Source organism: Onychostoma macrolepis, chromosome 13, assembly GCF_012432095.1.
Source record: "Onychostoma macrolepis isolate SWU-2019 chromosome 13, ASM1243209v1, whole genome shotgun sequence".
In the NCBI taxonomy this organism is placed as follows: Eukaryota; Metazoa; Chordata; class Actinopteri; order Cypriniformes; family Cyprinidae; genus Onychostoma; species Onychostoma macrolepis.
Genome location: NC_081167.1, coordinates 3,721,466 through 3,745,026, shown reverse-complemented (window position 1 = coordinate 3,745,026; position 23,561 = coordinate 3,721,466). Strand labels below are relative to the sequence as shown.

Here is a 23,561-nt window from a genome sequence, read left to right as displayed (position 1 = left end):
GCAAGCATTGCGACTGGAGTATCCGAACAGGCTGGACCCTAAGACTCTTAGAGGAGCTCAGCTGGGAGATACTGAAAATCCGGCCGTGTATATCCAGAGACAGTTGAAAAACTGGAAACAAGAGACTGAAATAAATCCTGAGGGGGATCCTCTGATGGCTACGTTATTCAGACAAGCTGTAATTGATGCCATGCCTCTAGCCGTAAAGAGCAGGCTAGAAGAGGTTGTTGGCTTGAACTCAAAAACTCATAAAGAATTTTGTGATCATGTGACACATGCAGTGGAGCAACACAGAAAGAATGAACTAAAGCTCAAGACCCAAGAGAAAGAGCTACAGCGCAAGCTAACTCAACTACAGCTTGAAGAGCTGACAAAGAAAAATAAACGAAAGATTCAAGCTCCGATAATAAAAGAAGGAGAGGAACAAATGACAGTTATGTCTCCTGTAAGTGCTCCGCAACCAACTATTCAGCCAAGCCCTTCTACTGCAGGCCCTCCGAACACACACCAGCTTCCTGTACCTGTAATTAATGTTTACCCTCAACAGCCAGCTCCAGTGGGGTGGAGAAAAAGACCAATGCAGAGAGGCCAGAGAGGAAGAGGCAAACCTTATACTGGCCAACCAGATTTATGCTGGATCTGCAATCAGCCAGGACATATCCGATATAATTGTCCCACCTTGTCATACCAGCAGTACCCTCGAGGGGGCAGAGAAGAAGGATGGCAGCAGTCCATTCGAGGTACAGGAGAAGGCCCTGTTAATCCGTGGAGGGGACCAAATCAGGGATACTAGGTGTGCCCAGAGAATCCTACAGGGGAGAACCAGTTACCAATGTTAACAACTAAAGCAAATCAAGAGCCTATTATACAAATTAAAATAGAGGGTAAAGACACACCCATGATGTTAGACACAGGAGCAATTTTTACTTGCTTAAATTCAAAATATGCTTCACATCTCCCCTTGTCTGGAAAATTCACAAAGACAGTAGGATTCTCGGGACAAATGCAATTAATTCCGATGACAGCTCCAGTGTGTCTACAAACAAAAAATCAAAGTATAACAATGCCCATTCTTGTATCAAATCAAACTCCTATCAACTTGTTAGGAAGAGACGCATTATGCAGATTGGGGTTACAAATTTGGTGTTCTCCAGAAGGAATATTTATCGATGCAATAGGAACAGAAATGCAAATGGTAGTTACAGAGCCAAAAGCAAATGTCTATTGGATAGGACAGATAGAACAAGATGTGAGACAAACAGTAAACAAATGGGGAAAGTTTATTGAAGCACAGATTCCTGAAGCACGGTTAACAAAATCAGAATTTCATTGTACAATGATCTATGATCAGGACAGAGATGAAAAAATAGAACAGAAATGGCAGGAAGAAACAAAAGGTCAAAAAGTCGAGACAGTCTCTGAGTATATCATAATAGGTAAACAAGGAGCAGCTTTAAATATTCCAAACAGTGAATTTGTAGAAAAATGGTTCAATGTAACTGATTCTGTCCCACATATTGCGATATATGATAAAATACAGTATTGTCAACCTCAAGTTGAATACTTAGGAAGATTGATTGCCTATGGCACACGTGCTATAGCACCCTCTCAATTAGAAGGTATAAGTAAAACAATAATTAGCAATAATCAAATGTCAAGCACATAAAAAAGGAAATGATTATGTCATTAAGGGAAACAATGCAGCAGATCTACAAGCTAAAAAGGCTGCTGGATGTCAAATAGCAGTATTAACACCTGTAGTACTTATAGAACCTCAACCTCAATTGGATGACATAATTCGAATTCAGCAACAAGCAGGCCCTTACGAACAGTCAATGTGGCACCAGAGGGGGGCCAAAAAAGACTCACAAGAGATTTGGCGTACACATGAAGGACACATGGTGGCGCCAATTTCACTTTTAAATATTCTTATCGCAGATGCGCATGGTTTTGACCATTGCGCAAGGGGGGAAGTGGTAAGAAAAATTAAAAAGCAAGGATATTGGTCTCCTTATTTGTATGCAACAGTGGATGAATTCTTGTCTACATGCGAAATTTGCGCAAAGTACAATGTGAGAAAAGGGATAACGACACCCATAGGGCATATACCGGTACCGGAAGGGCCTTTTAAACATCTGGTCGTTGACTACGTGGACATGATAAAGCGGGTACAAGGTAAAAGATACATGCTGGTGATCGTTGACAGATTTAGCAAATGGGTGGAGGCAGTACCGTCAGCAGATCTAGGAGCAGGGACAGTAATCAAATTTCTAACAAGAGAAGTAATTCCTAGATTTGGGATACCATCAGAAATAAGTTCAGATAATGGTTCGGCATTCATACAAAAAACGGTAAAACAAGTGTTGCAACAATTAAGAATAAAACAAAGACTAGGTTGCATTTACCATCCTCAAAGTCAAGGACAGGTAGAGAAAATGAATGGAATTATCAAGGCCAAAATAAACAAAATATGTGAAAGTACTAAACTTAATTGGATTGATGCTTTGCCTCTAGCACTAATGAGCTATCGCATGCAAACTAACCGCACCACGCATTTAACACCTCATGAGATGCTTACAGGTCGGCCTATGCCAGTGCCACATTGTAGAGGTCCCTACAAAGGACCGCCTCTAGAGCAGTTACAAATGGAACTTCGTTCATATATGAAGAAACTAACTGCCATACATAAAGCTATCTATTTACAGGAAAAAAGAAAAGAGCCGAGCGAGGAAACGGAGACAACGTGTCCAGTTGTTCCACGTGACCAAGTATATCTGAGGGTGTTCCGAAGGAAATGGAATGAGCCGAGGAGAGAAGGCCCGTACACAGTGGTGAGAGCAACTCCGACAGCAGTGCAAGTGGAGGGCAGTACAACTTGGTATCTTCTAAACCACTGCAAGAGAGAGCCCAAGAAAAAGACAGAAAGGGAGGAAAACAGACAGGTAGACAATGCGACAGAAAGTGACAAGGAGGAACCTGAAACACAGGATGAAGTGCAAACCAAAGACAGCACAGAAAAGGTTTCACAAGGAGTTCCAGTTGTCCTGTCAGAGGAACAGGAGAGGGAAGGGAACGAAACAGACAATGTGTTTGGAGATCCTCTTATGCTTAATGTATCTAATAATGCAACTCCAAGCTCAACCCATAGAAAGCAATCAGACTTCTCTCCAAATGCAACCCCAAGCTCCAATAATAGAAAACAACCAGACTTCTCACCAAATGCAAATCCAAGCTCCACCAACAGAGAGCAATCAGACTTCCCTTCAGTTACAAACACAAGAGGTAACCAACAGCAACCAGACTTCCCAAGAATTGACTTTTCAGCCCGCAAATGAATCTAGCAGTGACTTTAACTTAATCCAAAATGAACAAGCACAAGTAGAGGAGGAAAAAATATCTAGACAAAATAGACACATTGCAGATGACAATTATAACATCACTATTAAAGGCAATTCAGATATATTATGGGAAAAGGCAGAAGATAATAGTTGGTATAAATGGGTAAATTACACAGCTGAAAAAGAAGAATGGGAAAACTGCATAGTTTGCCTTGAAGCGAGACGAAGTTAAATCAGGATTTGAATCAATATTCATTTGGATTGCGCAAAATAAAAATACAGAATGGATCAATTATATCTATTACAACCAGCAAAGATTTATTAATTACACTGATGACGCCTTATCACTTTTAGGAGAACAATTAGATGCGACAAGCCGAATGACATGGCAAAACAGAATAGCTTTGGACTATTTGTTAGCTGAAAAGGGAGGAGTCTGTGTTATGTTTGGGGATCAATGCTGTACTTTTATACCAAATAATACTGCTCCAGAAGGAGCATTCACAGAAGTAATGACCAAATTGAAAAACTTAAGGGTTGAACTTAAAACTAATGCTGACAGACGGGAAAATGTGGGATTGGTTGGATCTAAGGTTGGGAGCTTGGGGAGCATGGTTTGCTAAACTAGGAATGTTTTTAGGAGTTGCCATAATGATAGGAGGTTTATTATTTTGTTGTGTGTTACCTATACTAAGAACATTGGTCGTGAATGATACTGTGAAACAAATGGAGATGATAAAAGTCCCAAATAATCAACGAATAATCACAGAAAGAAACTTGGATGAGTATTATGAAGGATTGCTAAACAAGCTGATCTTAAATGAGCAAACTTCGGATGATGGATCAAGCGACTCTGATGACTATGAAAAAGAGATGTAAGGATGAGCCATATCCTGGGTGTAAGTGCTAGCCTAACCTCTGCCCAAGGATGGCCCTCTACGATGCGCAAAGTATCTGGGCTGAAGATCAACGGATCCGAACTATTGTTTCTTGGAATATTCAATGTATTATGTTTTGAATGTGTTTTTAAGTGTTTTTATGTGTTTGATATACATGACTGTGACAACCACAGGCAAGCGCTGAACCGATTGCACGCTCATGCTTTTAACATTGTATTTTACTATAAAGGAAGAAAGGAGACAGAATCTTTTACTCTCTTTTAATCAAAGGTGGAGAGAGATGTTTGGTCCTGATTCTCCTCCAGAGTACTGCCGCATCATTTAGTCGTTGATGGTAAACCTGTGTGACTTACTTAGTCACTAGATAGTGTTAGCTAAAATGACTGAATTATGAAGTAGCACTCTGGGTAGACGTAAACAAATTGTGAGACTTAATGAAGTCTCAAAGGGAGGAATGTAGAAGATTTTTATTGATATTAATCAGAATTACTTAGACGTAATCAAGGTGAATTTTGCCAAAAATGTATCTATTGAATCTTCCAATATATTCTGAAGGCCTTTGTGTCAAAATGTGTACGTGGCAAAGCACATCTGGAAGAAACGAGGAGGGGGCTTTTTCCCCCTTTACCATAACAAAGTCAGGATGGTCTTCTCTCCTATGGGACAGATAGAATTACGTACACTAGCGAAATATAGAGTGGTATACGTGTGTTTCAATGTATAGAATCCCCCTCCCCTTGTTAATTTTTGAGTATATATACGAGAGACAAAGAGCATTCGGGAGAACTCCTTTGCAAACGAGTTTTCCTTTTATTCCATTAAAAAATAAAACCTACTCTGGAATCAAACTCTGGCACTGCGTTTTGTTCTTTGAACTGCGGCAGAAGACACTTCAACATTCACCAGTCTCAGGTTTTCTTACATGTATTCAAGGATTCAAGGACAAATGGTTGGGAACCACTGCTCTATAGAGACAAATCATCATAAAAAGGGGGATCCCTTTTATCATTAACATGCCACACGCTAGGGGTGGGAGATATGACCAAAATCTTATATCATGATATGAGTAATTTAGTTATTTTTTGCTTTAAATAAGGTCTTTATGATATCAAAATTTTTGATACCATAGACATTTCATAATTCATGTCATTAGAGTCAGTATCACAAAAAACTAGCCTAAATAAAAAAAAAGTAAAAAAAAAAAAAAAACTCATGGTCACTGAAGACAAGTAAACAGTCAGCGATTAAATATGAAAAGAAAACTAATTACAAGCAATAGGACAAAAAAAAATTATTAAAGTTACAAAAGTGATTCAATCAAGAGCAGTGAGAGATTTTCTCTCTTTTGTTGTTTTATTAACATGAATGACAGTAGGAGACTGCTGTCACTTTAAGAGCTGCCCGGATCCAATATACTGTTACACATGTGTTTTCTTTCTCAGCTGTTTGCTTTCACTTTTAAGACCTACATTACTGTGTTTACAAGGACACTTGGAAAAGATGGGCATTTTGACACATACAAGTGTGTATTTAACCATTCAAGGCCTATAAATCAGCAAAAACAACTCCTTTCAATACTCCCATGCTCTATGAGCACCGTCTTCACGTGTGTGCAGAAACACTCAGAGACAGTCTCTCAGACAGCATGCACATATGGCCAAATGAGTTCCCTTTCGCTGCTGTTTGTATTTCAATGGGTTAAAATCACTTGTTTTTTGCAAAAGATAAGTTTTTGCGACCAAACAGCACAGCAACGTCAAGTGAGCGTTTAAACGTAATAGAGACAAAAATCTCTACTGATGACAAATTTGTGCTGTTTAATCGTGTGTACTGGTATATCGCCCACCCATACCACACACTATCAAGCATCGGATAGATTTTAAAATCTTGTTAATTACTTATAAAGCCCTGAATGGTTTAGCTCCTCAGTACTTGAGCGAGCTCTTATCGCATTATAGTCCTCCACGTCCGCTGCGTTCTCAAAACTCTGGCCGTTTGATAATACCTAGAATATCAAAATCGACTGCGGGCGGCAGATCCTTTTCCTATTTAGCACCCAAACTCTGGAACAGTCTACCTAACACTGTTCGGGAGGCAGACACACTCTGTCAGTTTAAATCTAGATTAAAGACCCATCTCTTTAGCCTGGCTTACACATAACACATTAATACGCTTCTATTATTCAAATCCGTTAAAGGATTGTTAGGCTGCATTAATTAGATCAACCGGAACCGGGAACACTCCCCATAACACACGATGTACTCGTTACATCGTAAGTTGAATGGCATCTGCGCTAATGTTTGTCTGTTTCTTTCCTAGTCTGTTTCTCGGTCCGTGTCCGATCAGATGGTGGGTCGGCGCCGAGGTGACGTCTGCGGCCCTGATCGCCGGGCGGAGACCAGGACGCCTGGATGACCCCAGAGATATATCCCCAGATATATCAACCAAAAATAACAAAATAACTAAAATATAATAAAATACCTAACTACATAATACTACTATTGTTAGAAATTGCAACAAAATTAAAATAGAAATAGAAACTTTTGAACTGCGGGTTTCGTCTGGTCAGAGGAGAACTGGCCCCGACTGAGCCTGGTTTCTCCCAAGGTTTTCTCCATTATGTCTCAGAGGAGTTTTGGTTCCTTGCCGCTGTCGCCTCTGGCTTGCTCAGTTGGGGACACTTAATTTCTAGCGATTATCGCCGATTTGATTGCACAGATACTATTTAAACTAAACTGAGCTAGACAATGACATCTCTGAATTCAATAATGAAATGCCTTTAACTGAAAATTGAGTGTTTAATCTTATCATTATACATTACTGACACTCTATCCTCCAATTTGATACTGTTAAGTGCTTTGACACAATCTGTATTGTAAAAGCGCTATATAAATAAAGGTGACTTGACTTGACTTTACCTTCTCTCCAATCTCAGTTTGATCTCTTCCTGGCAGAAGATCCAGGTCTGGCCCGAGCGCACACGCGTCCACCACAGACAGGTAACGCTCCTCATCCAGATTAGAGCCGAACAAGATGTTGTCCTTCAGAGTGGCGTTCTGAATCCAGGCCTGCTGCGGCACATACGCTACAGACCCCTGAGAGAGAATGAGAGACATGTAACTAAAGGTCCAGACAGTACATAAGTGTTCAAGTGAATCTGAAAGTAGGCAAAAACTCTTTTCATAATAAGATCTGATTGATTACTTTGATATTAATGCGACCCTTGAGGCTGCGCAGTTCTCCCAGCAAAGCGGATATCAGCGACGTCTTTCCAGCCCCCACAGCCCCAACCACTGCCACCAGACGACCCGGTTTAATGTCCAGAGGCGCTGAACAACATAATCACTGGTTAAATACTGCTGGACAGAACACACACACTCATGCAAACACACAGCCGATGACAGAAGTGATGCTAAATAACAGTTATACTCATTGTGGCATCTGTTGTATACTGTAACAGTGTAAAAAATATATCATATTATAATGTTGTAGTGAAACAGGGCAAATCTTACTTTTTCAGAACTGGTTCTGTGTCTCTTTCCCAGGCATATGTGCCATCAGTCATGCTCACGGCGGCAGCTAATTCAGCAAATTATGAGAACACTGATCACTCTCTCAGATTTCAAACTAAACTACTGTTATTGCTCTGAAGTGGACTGAAGTATGTTCTTTGCAGTATGTTAAATGACTAGTAAAAACAGCAAACATTAACGAGTTCATCAGATGAATTTAGCTTTTCTAAAACAATTTGAAATCAGCTCATCTAAAAATCTCATAGAAGTTTGTTATCAAGTTTGTCTAAAAATCTCTTAGGAAATTACATAATGAGTTCTTACTGTGGCTGTCGTCACGCGTTACTGCCATTGTGTCCAGATCATCGCCACTCAGAAATTTCTCGAGTCTTTTCTTAGAAACAGTGGTCTAAACAAAGTACAGAGAGTACAAATTTCTTACTACTTCAGTAATAGTTTAATGAAATGTAAAGGTAGCAATGATATGCTTCAATATAAATAACAATATAAATATGAAACAATGTTTTTATTGTAATACCTGAACAATGATGGAAATCAGCTGTGGAAGCATGGCGAGTGGGAAGCGCAGTATGTTAAAGAGGGAGATGGAGGTAAAAGCTTTCTCTGCATCCAGGATGTTATTGGGACTCACAGACACAAACACAGCGAAGGTCACCAGAGACACCTGAAGACAATAAGACATGATATGAGCTCCATCTGTGGCCAGACCTCACAAACAAGCAACAATAGTTTAGTAGACAAGAAAATGACTACAAAATAAAACTGTAATTGAAATGTGCAATCAAGATATATTTTTATTTTCAAGCATTCAACACACTTCAGTTTTAGTCAAAAATACAAAATGGGATGAGTTTTAGACTTAAATCTGTTTCTGAATACTCTTTAGCAACTACTTGCATTAAATATTTTGAAGAAACAACATATAAAACATTGTTATACTCACAATAGCTGGAGCACAAGAAAATATGAAGGTGGAGACCGATGAGAGGTAGGCAAACTTCCTCATCACCTTCAGCTCCTTCTCCCGAATCTCCTGAACCTGAGCCTCAAAAGATGATTCCCAGGCGTAATACTTCAGAACCTACCACACAAGTGACGAAGAGCTGACAAATGTGCAGAGACGCAACTAACCAAGATTTCATATTCTCATTTGACTGGACTGAAAATGAAAATATGATATGAAGCATGTTACATTCTCCAAAAAGGTACAAAAGGTGTTACTGGGATGGTACCTTTTCGAAAGGTACTAATATGCAGCTGGGTAGATTAATTTACAAATTGTAATGATTCCAAATGACAAAAATTGTAGTTAGTAACGTAATCCATTGCATTACAAATTTTAGGTAATATAATCAGACTTTACTTTTAGATTACTTTTGACCTAACTCATTCATCACAATGATGTAAATAGGATAATCTTGTACCATATCGATATAAAAATGCAAAGATTAAGAAAATATATTCCATTTGTTGTTTTCGACAACATGCGTTAAACATTACCTTATGTCAAGGTTTCCCAAACTGGGGTTTGTGAAGGAACTGCAGGGGGTTTGTGAGTTTAATGAAAAGCTATTAATTAATTAAATCATGAAAAATGTTCAATCAAAATGAATCATTTTAAAATCAATCAAAATAAAACACTTACTATCAAAAATGAAATATTTTATTTGTTTACCTGCATGTCATGTAACTATTAACCAATGTCAGAGGGCCATGAACATGCAAATGTGATTTATTTTAAAATTTCAGGGGTACTTCAAGTAAATATATTAGGTGAAAGACGATCAGATAACTAAACAGTTTGCAAATGTGTGCATCGTAATGTGTTTGAAAGAAAAAAGCATTCCAAAGACATAGAAACACATGGTGAAATAACTTACTGAGTGATAATGTAAAAATTCATCAAGTACATCAAGTAAAAATTCATGTGTTCATCAGTAGTTGATGCGATATTGAAACGCTTCTTAAACGTGAAATGATTTTTGTAAATCCATTGGTCAAATGTTGTCTTCCACAAAACTGGAAGACTTTCTGAGTGTGTATAAATGGTAGGCTATTTTTGAAAGTCAAATTTAAAAGATGAAAAAGATGAGAATCAATAAATTATGAATAATTTATTTATATTGTGTACATAACATGTAATCAATAAAAAGTAACCATAGTCTAATTATGAGTATTATAAAATATAATTTTATCTGCTTACAAGTACTTATTTTTTTTATCTGATTACGTAATCCAGATTAGATGTAATCAGTTACTACCCAGCTCTGCTAATATTAGTACCTTCATGGTACATATGTACCTTCAAAGTACTAAAATGCACCCTTGAGGGGTAAATAAGGTACGAATGTGTACCTTTTGAAAGGGTACCGCCTCAGTGACAGCTTTTGTACCTTTTTTCCTGAGAGGAGTGCAAGAAACCACTTACTTTTATTCCATTCAATATGTCATTCACAATTTTCATGCGCTTGTCTTTAAATTTCATGTTTTCCACCTGAAAAAAAAACAAAAACAAAAAACATGTTGCCCTTAGTGGATATTGATGCAGTGTTTTATATTTCTTTTGTAACCAGATAACTCTTTTACAAGAGAAATGCTTTACGAAGCAAACCGAGTCACCTGGAAGCCCCTGGATTTGGTGGCCAGCCAGCCATTGATGGGCACCATCAGCACCATGGACAACAGACCGGCCAGGACAGAAGGACCCAGCTCAATCCAGAGGAACGCGATGGACAGAGCGATCTGCAGCGGACACGACCAAAGCAAATGGATGAAGTTGGTGACATTGTTAAATCTCTGGGCGTCCGCTGACATCAGGTTGACTATCTCTCCAGCGGTCGACTCTTTCCTAGAGTCATTAGACACAACTAATGCCTGAGAGGAACCAGTGATAATGAGTCATCACAACATCATCCACTGGCTATGATATATAATAATAAAGGTGAACATTACAGCAGATGCACCTTCTTATAAACGGCAGCCATGAGAGCTGTGCGTACTTTCATACCCAAGATAAAACATCGCTGGAAGTACTGTTGTAGAACAACCAACTGTAAAAAAGCCACCACCAAAAGCAGCACGGCGTACAGGTAACCAGTCCATACGTGACTCGTTTTGTCCTGAGTGAAGGAGATCATTAACCTGTGACAAGCCACAGCACACATTGGTAAGCAGCTCAGCAGTTTCAGAAACACCACGTAAAGAACTAATAGGATACCCTGCAAACATGCCCCTGCGGGACCCTTGCTGGCTTTTTGCAGGCACAGTGGGCTAGAGCCAGCCCACACCAAACCTAAACAGGCCCAGTGCAGGCTCACAGCTTTGGGCTCACCGTGAGCAGCTCTCACCATGGGACCAGTGTTGCCAGATTGGGCAGGTTTGAATTTGATTGTGCGGGTAAATATTGGCTTGGGCGGGTGGACAAAATTTGGGCAGGTTTTTGGTCAGTTTGGCAGTTTTCAAAACATATAAATTGTATAGGCTAATTGGTTAACAAACAAGCTCAAGTGTGCATATAGACTACATGCATCCAATCAGTCATCACAACGTTACTAAACACACAATAGTATCTGGAGCTGATGTTGACGTCGCGGTCGCACTTTTAGCCAATCGATCAGCAGACAGACGTGATGATTCATGAGTGACTGGTTTTTAGCGCGATAACGGATCTGATTTTGAATGTATAACTGTAAGTGATCATAATGCCTAAATATAAGTTTGATGGTAAAGAGTGGAGAGTGTTTTAACTCTCAAAACGTGAATTACACCTGTTGAGGGAGATGACATGAAGGCTATATCACTGCAACTCCGAAATCAGAGCACAGTTAAATTATTTAATCAAAATCTATTCTATACGATCCTGTCTTTTATCTTTTAAATGGTCCAGATTGGTAGGATATCCTTTAAAGATGCTGGACTTGTTAGTTTTGACTGTGCAAAGTTCTATATTATGTTCAATATGAACTTCACGAAAGATTAGTTCTATGTGAAATTATAAAGCGACACGAAAGTAAGAGCATTATTGTTGTTAAATTTGTTTTATTGTCGGATTATCATACAGAATGACACAGTTTTGACTGTGACGGTGTGTGCATGAACGAGTGTGAAATACCTATAATTACGTTGCTTATTCTGATCACTATTAGGCACTTTTTTGCATTTAAATTCTGACTGTTGACATTGAAAATGATGCATGTGTTTTTCGAGAGTATCGGTTAAATTATTGCTACTGTACATTTTTGACAATACAGACATTAGTTACGTGGTGACTGCATCCATTTCAGATGCATAATAACTGTTTTTCCCAAAGACTTACGTTATAGTAGCTGAAAAGTATTAGTGAAAAAGTGAAACAGATGTATTGTTGTAGATTAATAATGTGGGCCCTGTGTGGGCATAGTGAGGGCTTCCTGGGGGCCAAGTGAGGGCTGCCTGTGCAGAGTCAGCGCTAAAGGGCCAACGTTTTGCCAATGAGCAAAGTCTCAAAGGCCCTGCGCTGGCAGCCTGCTAGGGGCCCTTAGGTGAAGGGCCACCGCAGGCTTATTTGCAGGGGTAATAACTGAGGTCTTTTTGCAGACCATATGCCTGAGCAGCAGCAGCTACAAAAAAACTACTTTCGTGGTACAAGAAAAAATTTGGTAATGAAATGAACGCAGAAGGACACTTACTTGAGAAGTTGTGGGCTTGCAAATGCCAGAAGGTCTTCTGTCAGTTTGTAGAGGGCCGACTCTAAAAGCACACCTTTGAAGGTTTTAGCAATGGTGGGAACCAGCCAGGAATTAGGATAGTCGGTTTCAGAATCCTTTTTCTTCTTCTTCTTTTCTTTCTTCTTTCCTGTCTCCTCCTAATTGGATATTAAAATATTGTGAGCGCATCAGTCAGTGTTTGGTCCTTAGATTTAAAAAATCAAATTTACATATTACACAAAAAGTGAAATTTAAAGAGCAGTTTTATATTGCCTTAATTGAAAATTATGGTTTCTGGTTTTAAATCTTTTTTGTTTAGTTTGTCTGAAAGAAAATAACATTACTTGAACGTTGTTTCTAAGATAGCAAGTAACGTTAACATTAAAATTTACAGTGCAACAAATATTACGCGTCTGAAGTTGTCTTTATTTTTATAATGTAAACTAAATTAAACATTGACTAACAAAATGTTTTCAGCTTTATCTGAAGTGAAAATTGTATTATTATAGCTAATTATTTTTTAAAGGTGAAAATAAGTTGTAAAAGGACAAATTATTAAACTGACTTACATTTAGTAACATTTTGGCTTATGTCTACAGAAAATACTGATTAAGCTGAAAGAAATTGAATTAATTAAATCCTGTCAGGGAATCATATTAAATCACTTAGAGATTAACCTAATTAATTTGGTCACGTCCAAATAACTCAATTTGATGATGTTGAATTTACATGAAAAAGTATGTTTGTGTTATTTAATTGTTTCATTGGTCCATGTACGGGATTAAACCATGCAAATCCAACACACTTTTTCAGTGATATCATGTGTTTATATTAAATAAACTTACTCTGTAAGCATGTTTTTTGAATTATTTGAAATAATTTTGAATAGTATTAAATCAAAATGTAAGATCTGAACCAAAACATAACCATAATTTGAGAAAAGCTAATACATTTGACTGTAAGAACAATGTATTGTTTTTTTCAGTATGTTACAAATTGATCATACTCTAAGACTGAGAGGTGTTTAAACACTAATTATTCTACTTTAGAAACTATGGAAGATGATTGTCTTACCATAACTAGAACGTCCTGACTGACTCCCTTGGCCAAGCCGTTCTGATGATCATTTTTATTCTTTCGTTTATTTTGTTGCTTCTGCAGGATGCTGCGGGCTTTTTTCAGCTCTTTGGCCATAACGTCCTCAAACTCCTGACAGATCGTCTGAGTGGAGTCCTTCTCATTCAGATCCCACATGTCCTCCTGAACCAGAGGCCTCTTAAAGCCTTTGATTACCATGCTGAGCAACAAGATTCACAGGAGCATCATGCATATGAAAGACCAATACATTGTACATACAGTATAGGACTTGTACTGGACAGACGCAACAGTGACATGCAGAAAGTCATCAGCAGATGGTCTAATCAGTAAAAAGAAGAAAAAAAAGACAGACGACAGAAATGCAAAATGAGGAACAGAAGTAAACTCAGATCCACCTGTTGAACCAGTTAAAGGTGATTCTGCTGAGAAACGTTGCTTTGGCTTCAGGATTCTGCAATATATTAGAGAAGACAGTAAATTTGACAAATATACATTCACTGAATGCTTAAGTTAAGTTAGTGACGTATTGTCAAGTATGGTGACCCATACTCGAAATTAGTGCTCTGCATTTAACCCATCCAAGTGCACACACACACAGCAGTGAGTAGTGAACAAATGCACACACACAGTGAACACACACACCCGGAGCAGTGGACAGCTATTGCTCCAGCGCCCAGGGAGCAATTAGGGGTTCGGTGCCTTGCTCAAGGGCACCTTTGTCATGGTATCGAAGGTGGAGAGAGTGCTGTTCATTCACAATCCCCACCTTCAATTCCTGCCAGTGCGAGAATCGAACCAGCAACCTTCAGGTTACAAGCCCGACTCCCTAACCATTGGGCCACGACTACTAAGTGACATTACTTGTAAGATTTCTCACGCTTTCCGTACCGTCTTTGAAATTCTTTTAACTTCAGGTGAAACATCAGCGAAGGCTGATAAAACCAAAGCGATCAGCTGCAGTCCATAGTTGATGTAGAACAGACAGAACCGCGGAACATCATCGATTTCTTCCTGAGAAACATGTCAAATACATGATTATTTCAGCAACACTGTACAATAACATTCTATTCAGTGACATTACTTCATGCATTACATGCAGGCACACATCTGTCATGCATCAAAAAACGAACAATGATTTGTCAATATTCATTTATAGATATACAATTGTTCATTGCTCATTCATGGTGTTCATTATACATTAACAAACGTCAGTTTATAACACTTGAAATCAGTTTTCAGAAATCAGAAAGTCAGTTTTAATTACATACGGTATCTCTTTTCAAAACACACATTGTTTTAAAGTGGATTTACAGAAATTCATAATATTTGTAATACATTAAAGCTTACAGTCCACGCTGAGCAGTTTATTCCAATTTACGTTTGACAAAGATATAAACAGTTAACCAAACTGTTAGTTTACTTTATGTATGCATATAAAGGTGGGTACACGTAATATTTGGCAGCTGTCTTGTGGTGATTTATTTTCTTTCTTTCTTTTTTCTAAAAAGCAGAAAAAGTGTTTTCTGTTGAGTATCATTTATATGATGCATCCGCTGAGGAACAGTGAAAGTAAAGCTCCTCAAAAGATCCTGATGATCAGATTTGATACGCACTGATTTTTCTAGAAAATGATTGATGGAGAATCAAGTAAAGCTGAGCTGCTTGGGTCCAGTAAGTGTTCATCTGGAAACATGACTGCAGTTAATCTGACGCTTACTTTTGACAGCAAAAAGACACGTGAAGCACGAGCTGAAGGAGGACATTTGTACAATTACACTAAAAGACCTTTGACTGGATAAAAACTCTAAACTGTCAATCAGATGAAGTTTACCAACAAAGTTTAATCGTGTTGATCATTTTGTCCAATACGGCATATGCAAGCGATATGCACATGGAGCTGTGAGTGCTGGTGTCAGTACCTTGTTCAGTGCGGCTCTCAGTAAGGTCTGGAACTGGAAGACGGCGCACAACAACTGAAGCAGCCAGAACACAAAGAGACTCCCGGAGTCCACAGATCTCGGTCTGCGCCGCACACACTCCTGGCACAGCATCACAACTATCTACACAAACACAAACCACTCAACACATCAACATCTTCAATTATTTACTGAGTGATCTTAACTCTTTACACGGTTTATTAAAGAAATGCTTATGAAGGTTACCCATGAGACGGCGAACAGAACCGGATTGGTGTAGAGCACCGCTGGATGTTTCTGAGCTGTGGAATCACTCGACGGCCCATGATCCTCCCCGAGAGTGAGCGCCAGCTCCGCTACCGCCGTCAGAAGCAGCAGGCCAGCCACAACCTTTTGCACAACAGCAACAATGTGAGCATATGAGAGTGCTAATCAATCAGACAAACAGTTGCAAAACACTACTAAAGACAGTATATAAAGCCTTTATGTATAATGCATTATAAAAGTAGTTATAATACATTAATTATGCCTTGCAATGCACCTTATAATGCATTGTACAATCTCATGAAGAATTGTAACCACAGTTAATACATTATAATGCTTAACAATTCATTGTTACACTATGCATTTCATATTCAGTTATAATTATTTATGACAAGATATAATGTATTACAGCACACATTATGAATAATTATAATGCGTTATAGCCTTTAATAACCCTTTATAATGCATTATACATAAAGACATATGTGATCCTGGACGACAAAACCAGTCTTAAGTGTCAATTTTTCGAAATTGAGATTTATACATCATCTGAATAAATAAGCTTTCCATTGATGTATAGTTTGTTAGGATCGGACAATATTTGTCTGAGATACAACTATTTGAATATCTGGAATCTGAGGGTGCAAAAATCTAAATATTGAGAAAATCGCGTTTAAAGTTGTCCAAATGAAGTTCTTAGCAATGCATATTACTAATCAAAATTAAGTTTTGATACATTTATGGTAAGAAATTTACGAAATATCTTCAAGGAACATGATCTTTACTTACAGTTTTTTTTCGATTGCTAACACACAATTCATGAAACAATTCCAAATTTTTTCACAACTATAAACACAATCTCAAAATCTCCTTTGGGAAACAGGAATCCTTCTGCTAGTCAATGTCTGTTACAGTATACAGCATAAATAAAGTGGTGCAGATATAGTAAAATTCAGAAATAAACTTTAAGAAAAGTTTACTTTCATTACACTTCTGTAAAGAGATCTTACAGTAGATGAAAAGCACTAGAAGAGAAAAGTTCAAAGACCATACAACTGAATATATAGTAAACACACACTGGAATATAATGTCATTTACTGTAAATAAATAAATTCATTCATTCATTCATTCATTCATTACAGTAATTCATTCAGAATCCTCAGCCAATTACAGTATTGGTAGTATCCTTATTTGTTATAGCAGTTTCTTAGTCTTCTGAAAAAGACTTCTCTGCCTCCCTGGACAGACAACTCTCAGTTCTGCAAAAATAGAGTAGATGTAAGGACTATTTGGCTACAAATCATTTCAACAGTACAGTAGTGAGTTTGAGGGTGTACAACATGTGCTACAATATGTACTGTACATAGAATAATGAAAGTTGTCTCATCTGAAGTACTGCTGCTATGTACTGTAATTATATTGTATGTGTCAGTAGTATTGAAACCTTGTAGATGAGCCTGTAGGCCATCTTCCCTCACGGTCAGTCCATGCAGAAGAACGTGGTCAACTATAGTGCTTTGTATTTCATCAGGAACAAATTAACTTTGACCTCATCCCCTTCATTTTCTTTTCTCCTCCTATTCCTCTTTGTCTCCCACTACCATGATTCATTTTCCAAAACACATAATCACTTGTGCTCCTGTGCATATCATCCTGAGATTCTGACCTGTGTGTCCTCAGTTTTGCTACTGAATGTTCACACATGGATAAATGTGCGCTGTTTGAGTTCATTTTTGATGCTTGAGTGAATTATATTGTGTGTTTGTGTTTTCTGAATGAGAACATGGTTAAACCTGTGCAAAATGTTTGCAGAAAACACTGAGCAAATTGGAACGTGTGTGCAAACAGGTGCAATGTGTTAAAGGTTTTGAGAAACATGCACACACACAGTGAACACACACACCGGAGCAGTGGACAGCTATTGCTCCAGCGCCCAGGGAGCAATTAGGGGTTCGGTGCCTTGCTCAAGGGCACCTTTGTCATGGTATCGAAGGTGGAGAGAGTGCTGTTCATTCACAATCCCCACCTTCAATTCCTGCCAGCGAGAATCGAACCAGCAACCTTCAGGTTACAAGCCCGACTCCTAACCATTGGGCCACGACTACTAAGTGACATTACTTGTAAGATTTCTCACGCTTTCCGTACCGTCTTTGAAATTCTTTTAACTTCAGGTGAAACATCAGCGAAGGCTGATAAAACCAAAGCGATCAGCTGCAGTCCATAGTTGATGTAGAACAGACAGAACCGCGGAACATCATCGATTTCTTCCTGAGAAACATGTCAAATACATGATTATTTCAGCAACACTGTACAATAGCATTCTATTCAGTGACATTACTTCATGCATTACATGCAGGCACACATCTGTCATGCATCAAAAAACGAACAATGATTTGTCAATATTCATTTATAGATATACAATTGTTCATTGCTCATTCATGGTGTTCATTATACATTAACAAACGTCAGTTTATAACACTTGAAATCAGTTTTCAGAAATCAGAAAGTCAGTTTTAATTACATACGGTATCTCTTTTCAAAACACACATTGTTTTAAAGTGGATTTACAGAAATTCATAATATTTGTAATACATTAAAGCTTACAGTCCACGCTGAGCAGTTTATTCCAATTTACATTTGACAAAGATATAAACAGTTAACCAAACTGTTAGTTTACTTTATGTATGCATATAAAGGTGGGTACACGTAATATTTGGCAGCTGTCTTGTGGTGATTTCTTTTCTTTCTTTCTTTTTTCTAAAAAGCAGAAAAAGTGTTTTCTGTTGAGTATCATTTATATGATGCATCCGCTGAGGAACAGTGAAAGTAAAGCTCCTCAAAAGATCCTGATGATCAGATTTGATACGCACTGATTTTTCTAGAAAATGATTGATGGAGAATCAAGTAAAGCTGAGCTGCTTGGGTCCAGTAAGTGTTCATCTGGAAACATGACTGCAGTTAATCTGACGCTTACTTTTGACAGCAAAAAGACACGTGAAGCACGAGCTGAAGGAGGACATTTGTACAATTACACTAAAAGACCTTTGACTGGATAAAAACTCTAAACTGTCAATCAGATGAAGTTTACCAACAAAGTTTAATCGTGTTGATCATTTTGTCCAATACGGCATATGCAAGCGATATGCACATGGAGCTGTGAGTGCTGGTGTCAGTACCTTGTTCAGTGCGGCTCTCAGTAAGGTCTGGAACTGGAAGACGGCGCACAACAACTGAAGCAGCCAGAACACAAAGAGACTCCCGGAGTCCACAGATCTCGGTCTGCGCCGCACACACTCCTGGCACAGCATCACAACTATCTACACAAACACAAACCACTCAACACATCAACATCTTCAATTATTTACTGAGTGATCTTAACTCTTTACACGGTTTATTAAAGAAATGCTTATGAAGGTTACCCATGAGACGGCGAACAGAACCGGATTGGTGTAGAGCACCGCTGGATGTTTCTGAGCTGTGGAATCACTCGACGGCCCATGATCCTCCCGAGTGAGCGCCAGCTCCGCTACCGCCGTCAGAAGCAGCAGGCCAGCCACAACCTTTTGCACAACAGCAACAATGTGAGCATATGAGAGTGCTAATCAATCAGACAAACAGTTGCAAAACACTACTAAAGACAGTATATAAAGCCTTTATGTATAATGCATTATAAAAGTAGTTATAATACATTAATTATGCCTTGCAATGCACCTTATAATGCATTGTACAATCTCATGAAGAATTGTAACCACAGTTAATACATTATAATGCTTAACAATTCATTGTTACACTATGCATTTCATATTCAGTTATAATTATTTATGACAAGATATAATGTATTACAGCACACATTATGAATAATTATAATGCGTTATAGCCTTTAATAACCCTTTATAATGCATTATACATAAAGACATATGTGATCCTGGACGACAAAACCAGTCTTAAGTGTCAATTTTTCGAAATTGAGATTTATACATCATCTGAATAAATAAGCTTTCCATTGATGTATAGTTTGTTAGGATCGGACAATATTTGTCTGAGATACAACTATTTGAATATCTGGAATCTGAGGGTGCAAAAAAATCTAAATATTGAGAAAATCGCGTTTAAAGTTGTCCAAATGAAGTTCTTAGCAATGCATATTACTAATCAAAAATTAAGTTTTGATACATTTATGGTAAGAAATTTACGAAATATCTTCAAGGAACATGATCTTTACTTACAGTTTTTTTTCGATTGCTAACACACAATTCATGAAACAATTCCAAATTTTTTCACAACTATAAACACAATCTCAAAAATCTCCTTTTGGGAAACAGGAATCCTTCTGCTAGTCAATGTCTGTTACAGTATACAGCATAAATAAAGTGGTGCAGATATAGTAAAATTCAGAAATAAACTTTAAGAAAAGTTTACTTTCATTACACTTCTGTAAAGAGATCTTACAGTAGATGAAAAGCACTAGAAGAGAAAAGTTCAAAGACCATACAACTGAATATATAGTAAACACACACTGGAATATAATGTCATTTACTGTAAATAAATAAATTCATTCATTCATTCATTCATTCATTACAGTAATTCATTCAGAATCCTCAGCCAATTACAGTATTGGTAGTATCCTTATTTGTTATAGCAGTTTCTTAGTCTTCTGAAAAAGACTTCTCTGCCTCCCTGGACAGACAACTCTCAGTTCTGCAAAAATAGAGTAGATGTAAGGACTATTTGGCTACAAATCATTTCAACAGTACAGTAGTGAGTTTGAGGGTGTACAACATGTGCTACAATATGTACTGTACATAGAATAATGAAAGTTGTCTCATCTGAAGTACTGCTGCTATGTACTGTAATTATATTGTATGTGTCAGTAGTATTGAAACCTTGTAGATGAGCCTGTAGGCCATCTTCCCTCACGGTCAGTCCATGCAGAAGAACGTGGTCAACTATAGTGCTTTGTATTTCATCAGGAACAAATTAACTTTGACCTCATCCCCTTCATTTTCTTTTCTCCTCCTATTCCTCTTTGTCTCCCACTACCATGATTCATTTTCCAAAACACATAATCACTTGTGCTCCTGTGCATATCATCCTGAGATTCTGACCTGTGTGTCCTCAGTTTTGCTACTGAATGTTCACACATGGATAAATGTGCGCTGTTTGAGTTCATTTTTTGATGCTTGAGTGAATTATATTGTGTGTTTGTGTTTTCTGAATGAGAACATGGTTAAACCTGTGCAAAATGTTTGCAGAAAACACTGAGCAAATTGGAACGTGTGTGCAAACAGGTGCAATGTGTTAAAGGTTTTGAGAAACATGTCTTTGTTTTGAGAACTATAGGAATGGTTTGGAAAATTGGGCCAAATGAATCAGTTATAGTGTGTTAGCAATCAAGAAAAACTGTAATATCCTAATGATTTTTGGCATAAAAGAAAAATCTATAATTTTGACCCATACAATGTATTTTTGGCTATTGCTGCAAATATACCCCAGCGACTGAAGACTGGTTTTGTGGTCCGGGTCATATATAAGTAAATTGTTACCAACTTTATTTTTGGGTTTTGATTAAATTATAAAAATATTTAAAATCTGAAATCTTTATTTACTATTGGCTACTTTAAAAGGGAGAAGTAACTGTACATTCCACAGTCACAAATTATTATCTAGTCATACATATGACTTGCACTGCTATATGAAGTAACACAGTAACTACTCATTTAGTAAAAATCAGATCTCTTAGACTAGCCAAACCTAAAGGAGCATTTCTTCCAGAATTTCTAAAATCTCACGATTGACTCTTTGTCATTCCAAAGAAGTGCATTGGTCTTTGTCATTTATACATTTCTCTTTTCTTTGGAATACAAAAGAAAATATTTTGAAGAATGTCCATACAGTGACGCTGGACTCTAACCATCATGTGGAGAATTTGGCTCAACGAGTGTAAGACTGAATTATTATTTTTGGGTGAACTTTCCTTTAAAGTCAGCATGAAACAGAGGTTGTGATCAAATTTTTGTCTATATTGTGGCATCTGAGTGAAACAGCTGACAACAGAACTGAGAACCGTCTCCTGATGTCCACAGAAATGATGAGTGAGCTGATACTACGCAGGCAAAATGTTTCTGATTTGAACATTTTATTAAATGTGACTTACTGTGTTATATGTTGTATACAGTAGATCATTACTTGTTGTTCATTTGACTATCTCTGATGTAATATTTTAAATGACTGTTGTTGAATTATTAACGTCACCTGTTTGCAGATGTAGAGTTTTGAGAGCGGAGCTTTGGCTGGTTTCTTACAGAGAGTCGTGAAGTGCCACGGAGCGCAAAGCCACAGAAAAGCTAAAGGAATCCACACCAGCACCGTTTGCTCCACACATATCGGCAGATCCGGGTCCGGACGCTGCAGGTACGAGGCATTCTGACACACACACACACACACACACACGAGTGAGTGAGGAAGACTGGATGAATGGCATGACGTCAGTGAAAGGACAGATTGGCAGGAGTTCATCTGCAGTCTCACCGTGACTCAGCGTGTCAGCGTGATTTTGCTGACTCTGTCAGCAAAATTTAAAACCTTTAAATATTCTTCATAATTCTTTATGTAGGTTTGTTTTAAGATGTCCTTATAGAACTCATCATTGTATGTCGTATGCAGCTCTCGACTGGCTTCAACCTAAATCTAGAAGGCAATATCACTGGTTTCAGTTTCTCTTCAAATATATTTATTTTTAAAACAGATTTTGGTTCGATCTTCATCTATTTACTCCCTTCGACATATACAGTATCTGCATTTTCTTGTTCCTAGAACTTTTACTGAAGTCGGTCGAAGATCTTTTCGATATAAAGCTCCATCTGACTGGAATAATCCTTAGATCAATTACATCTTTCCGTCTCTTCAGGACTAATTTACTATCTCATTTGAAAATAACCTGTTTATGTTTTTAATTTTGGGTTGAGTATTGCCTTGGTTATATTAACTTATGTCTATTATTTATTTATTTTATATATATATATTGTATATTATTTCTGATAAAGTATTTATATCCATTATTATTATTACTATTATTATCAATAATATATGTGTGTGTATATACAGTGAGGAAAATAAGTATTTGAACACCCTGCTATTTTGCAAGTTCTCCCACTTAGAAATCATGGAGGGTCTGAAATTGTCATCGTAGGTGCATGTCCACTGTGAGAGACATAATCTAAAAAAATCCAGAAATCACAATGTATGATTTTTAACTATTTATTTGTATGATACAGCTGCAAATAAGTATTTGAACACCTGTCTATCAGCTAGAATTCTGACCCTCAAAGACCTGTTAGTCTGCCTTTAAAATGTCCACCTCCACTCCATTTATTATCCTAAATTAGATGCACCTGTTTGAGGTCGTTAGCTGCATAAAGACACCTGTCCACCCCATACAATCAGTAAGAATCCAACTACTAACATGGCCAAGACCAAAGAGCTGTCCAACGACACTAGAGACAAAATTGTACACCTCCACAAGGCTGGAAAGGGCTATGGGGAAATTGCCAAGCAGCTTGGTGAAAAAGGTCCACTGTTGGAGCAATCATTAGAAAATGGAAGAAGCTAAACATGACTGTCATTCTCCCTCGGACTGGGGCTCCATGCAAGATCTCACCTCGTGGGGTCTCAATGATCCTAAGAAAGGTGAGAAATCAGCCCAGAACTACACGGGAGGAGCTGGTCAATGACCTGAAAAGAGCTGGGACCACCGTTTCCAAGGTTACTGTTGGTAATACACTAAGACGTCATGGTTTGAAATCATGCATGGCACGGAAGGTTCCCCTGC

At 37.9% G+C, this 23,561-nt stretch overlaps 2 protein-coding genes across 2 annotated transcripts; both read right to left on the bottom strand.

Moving 5' to 3' along the window:
- Positions 1 to 955: 955 nt before the first annotated feature.
- On the bottom strand, positions 956 to 7,670 carry LOC131552579 (ATP-binding cassette sub-family C member 2-like). Its single transcript, XM_058796437.1, has 4 exons — positions 7,667 to 7,670; positions 7,442 to 7,566; positions 7,156 to 7,332; positions 956 to 1,036 (listed from the first exon to the last, which is right to left on the bottom strand). Exons 1-4 carry the CDS (start codon positions 7,668 to 7,670, stop codon positions 1,010 to 1,012), a joined length of 333 nt encoding a protein of 110 aa, XP_058652420.1. The 3' UTR covers positions 956 to 1,009.
- A 75-nt stretch (positions 7,671 to 7,745) lies between these two features.
- On the bottom strand, positions 7,746 to 22,844 carry LOC131552578 (ATP-binding cassette sub-family C member 2-like). The gene is made up of 14 exons (XM_058796436.1): positions 21,986 to 22,844; positions 15,716 to 15,859; positions 15,473 to 15,613; positions 14,442 to 14,564; positions 13,949 to 14,004; positions 13,530 to 13,752; positions 12,438 to 12,613; positions 10,734 to 10,911; positions 10,390 to 10,644; positions 10,199 to 10,264; positions 8,714 to 8,851; positions 8,288 to 8,434; positions 8,074 to 8,158; positions 7,746 to 7,816 (listed from the first exon to the last, which is right to left on the bottom strand). Exons 1-14 carry the CDS (start codon positions 22,247 to 22,249, stop codon positions 7,746 to 7,748), a joined length of 2,067 nt encoding a protein of 688 aa, XP_058652419.1. The 5' UTR covers positions 22,250 to 22,844.
- Positions 22,845 to 23,561: the final 717 nt, after the last annotated feature.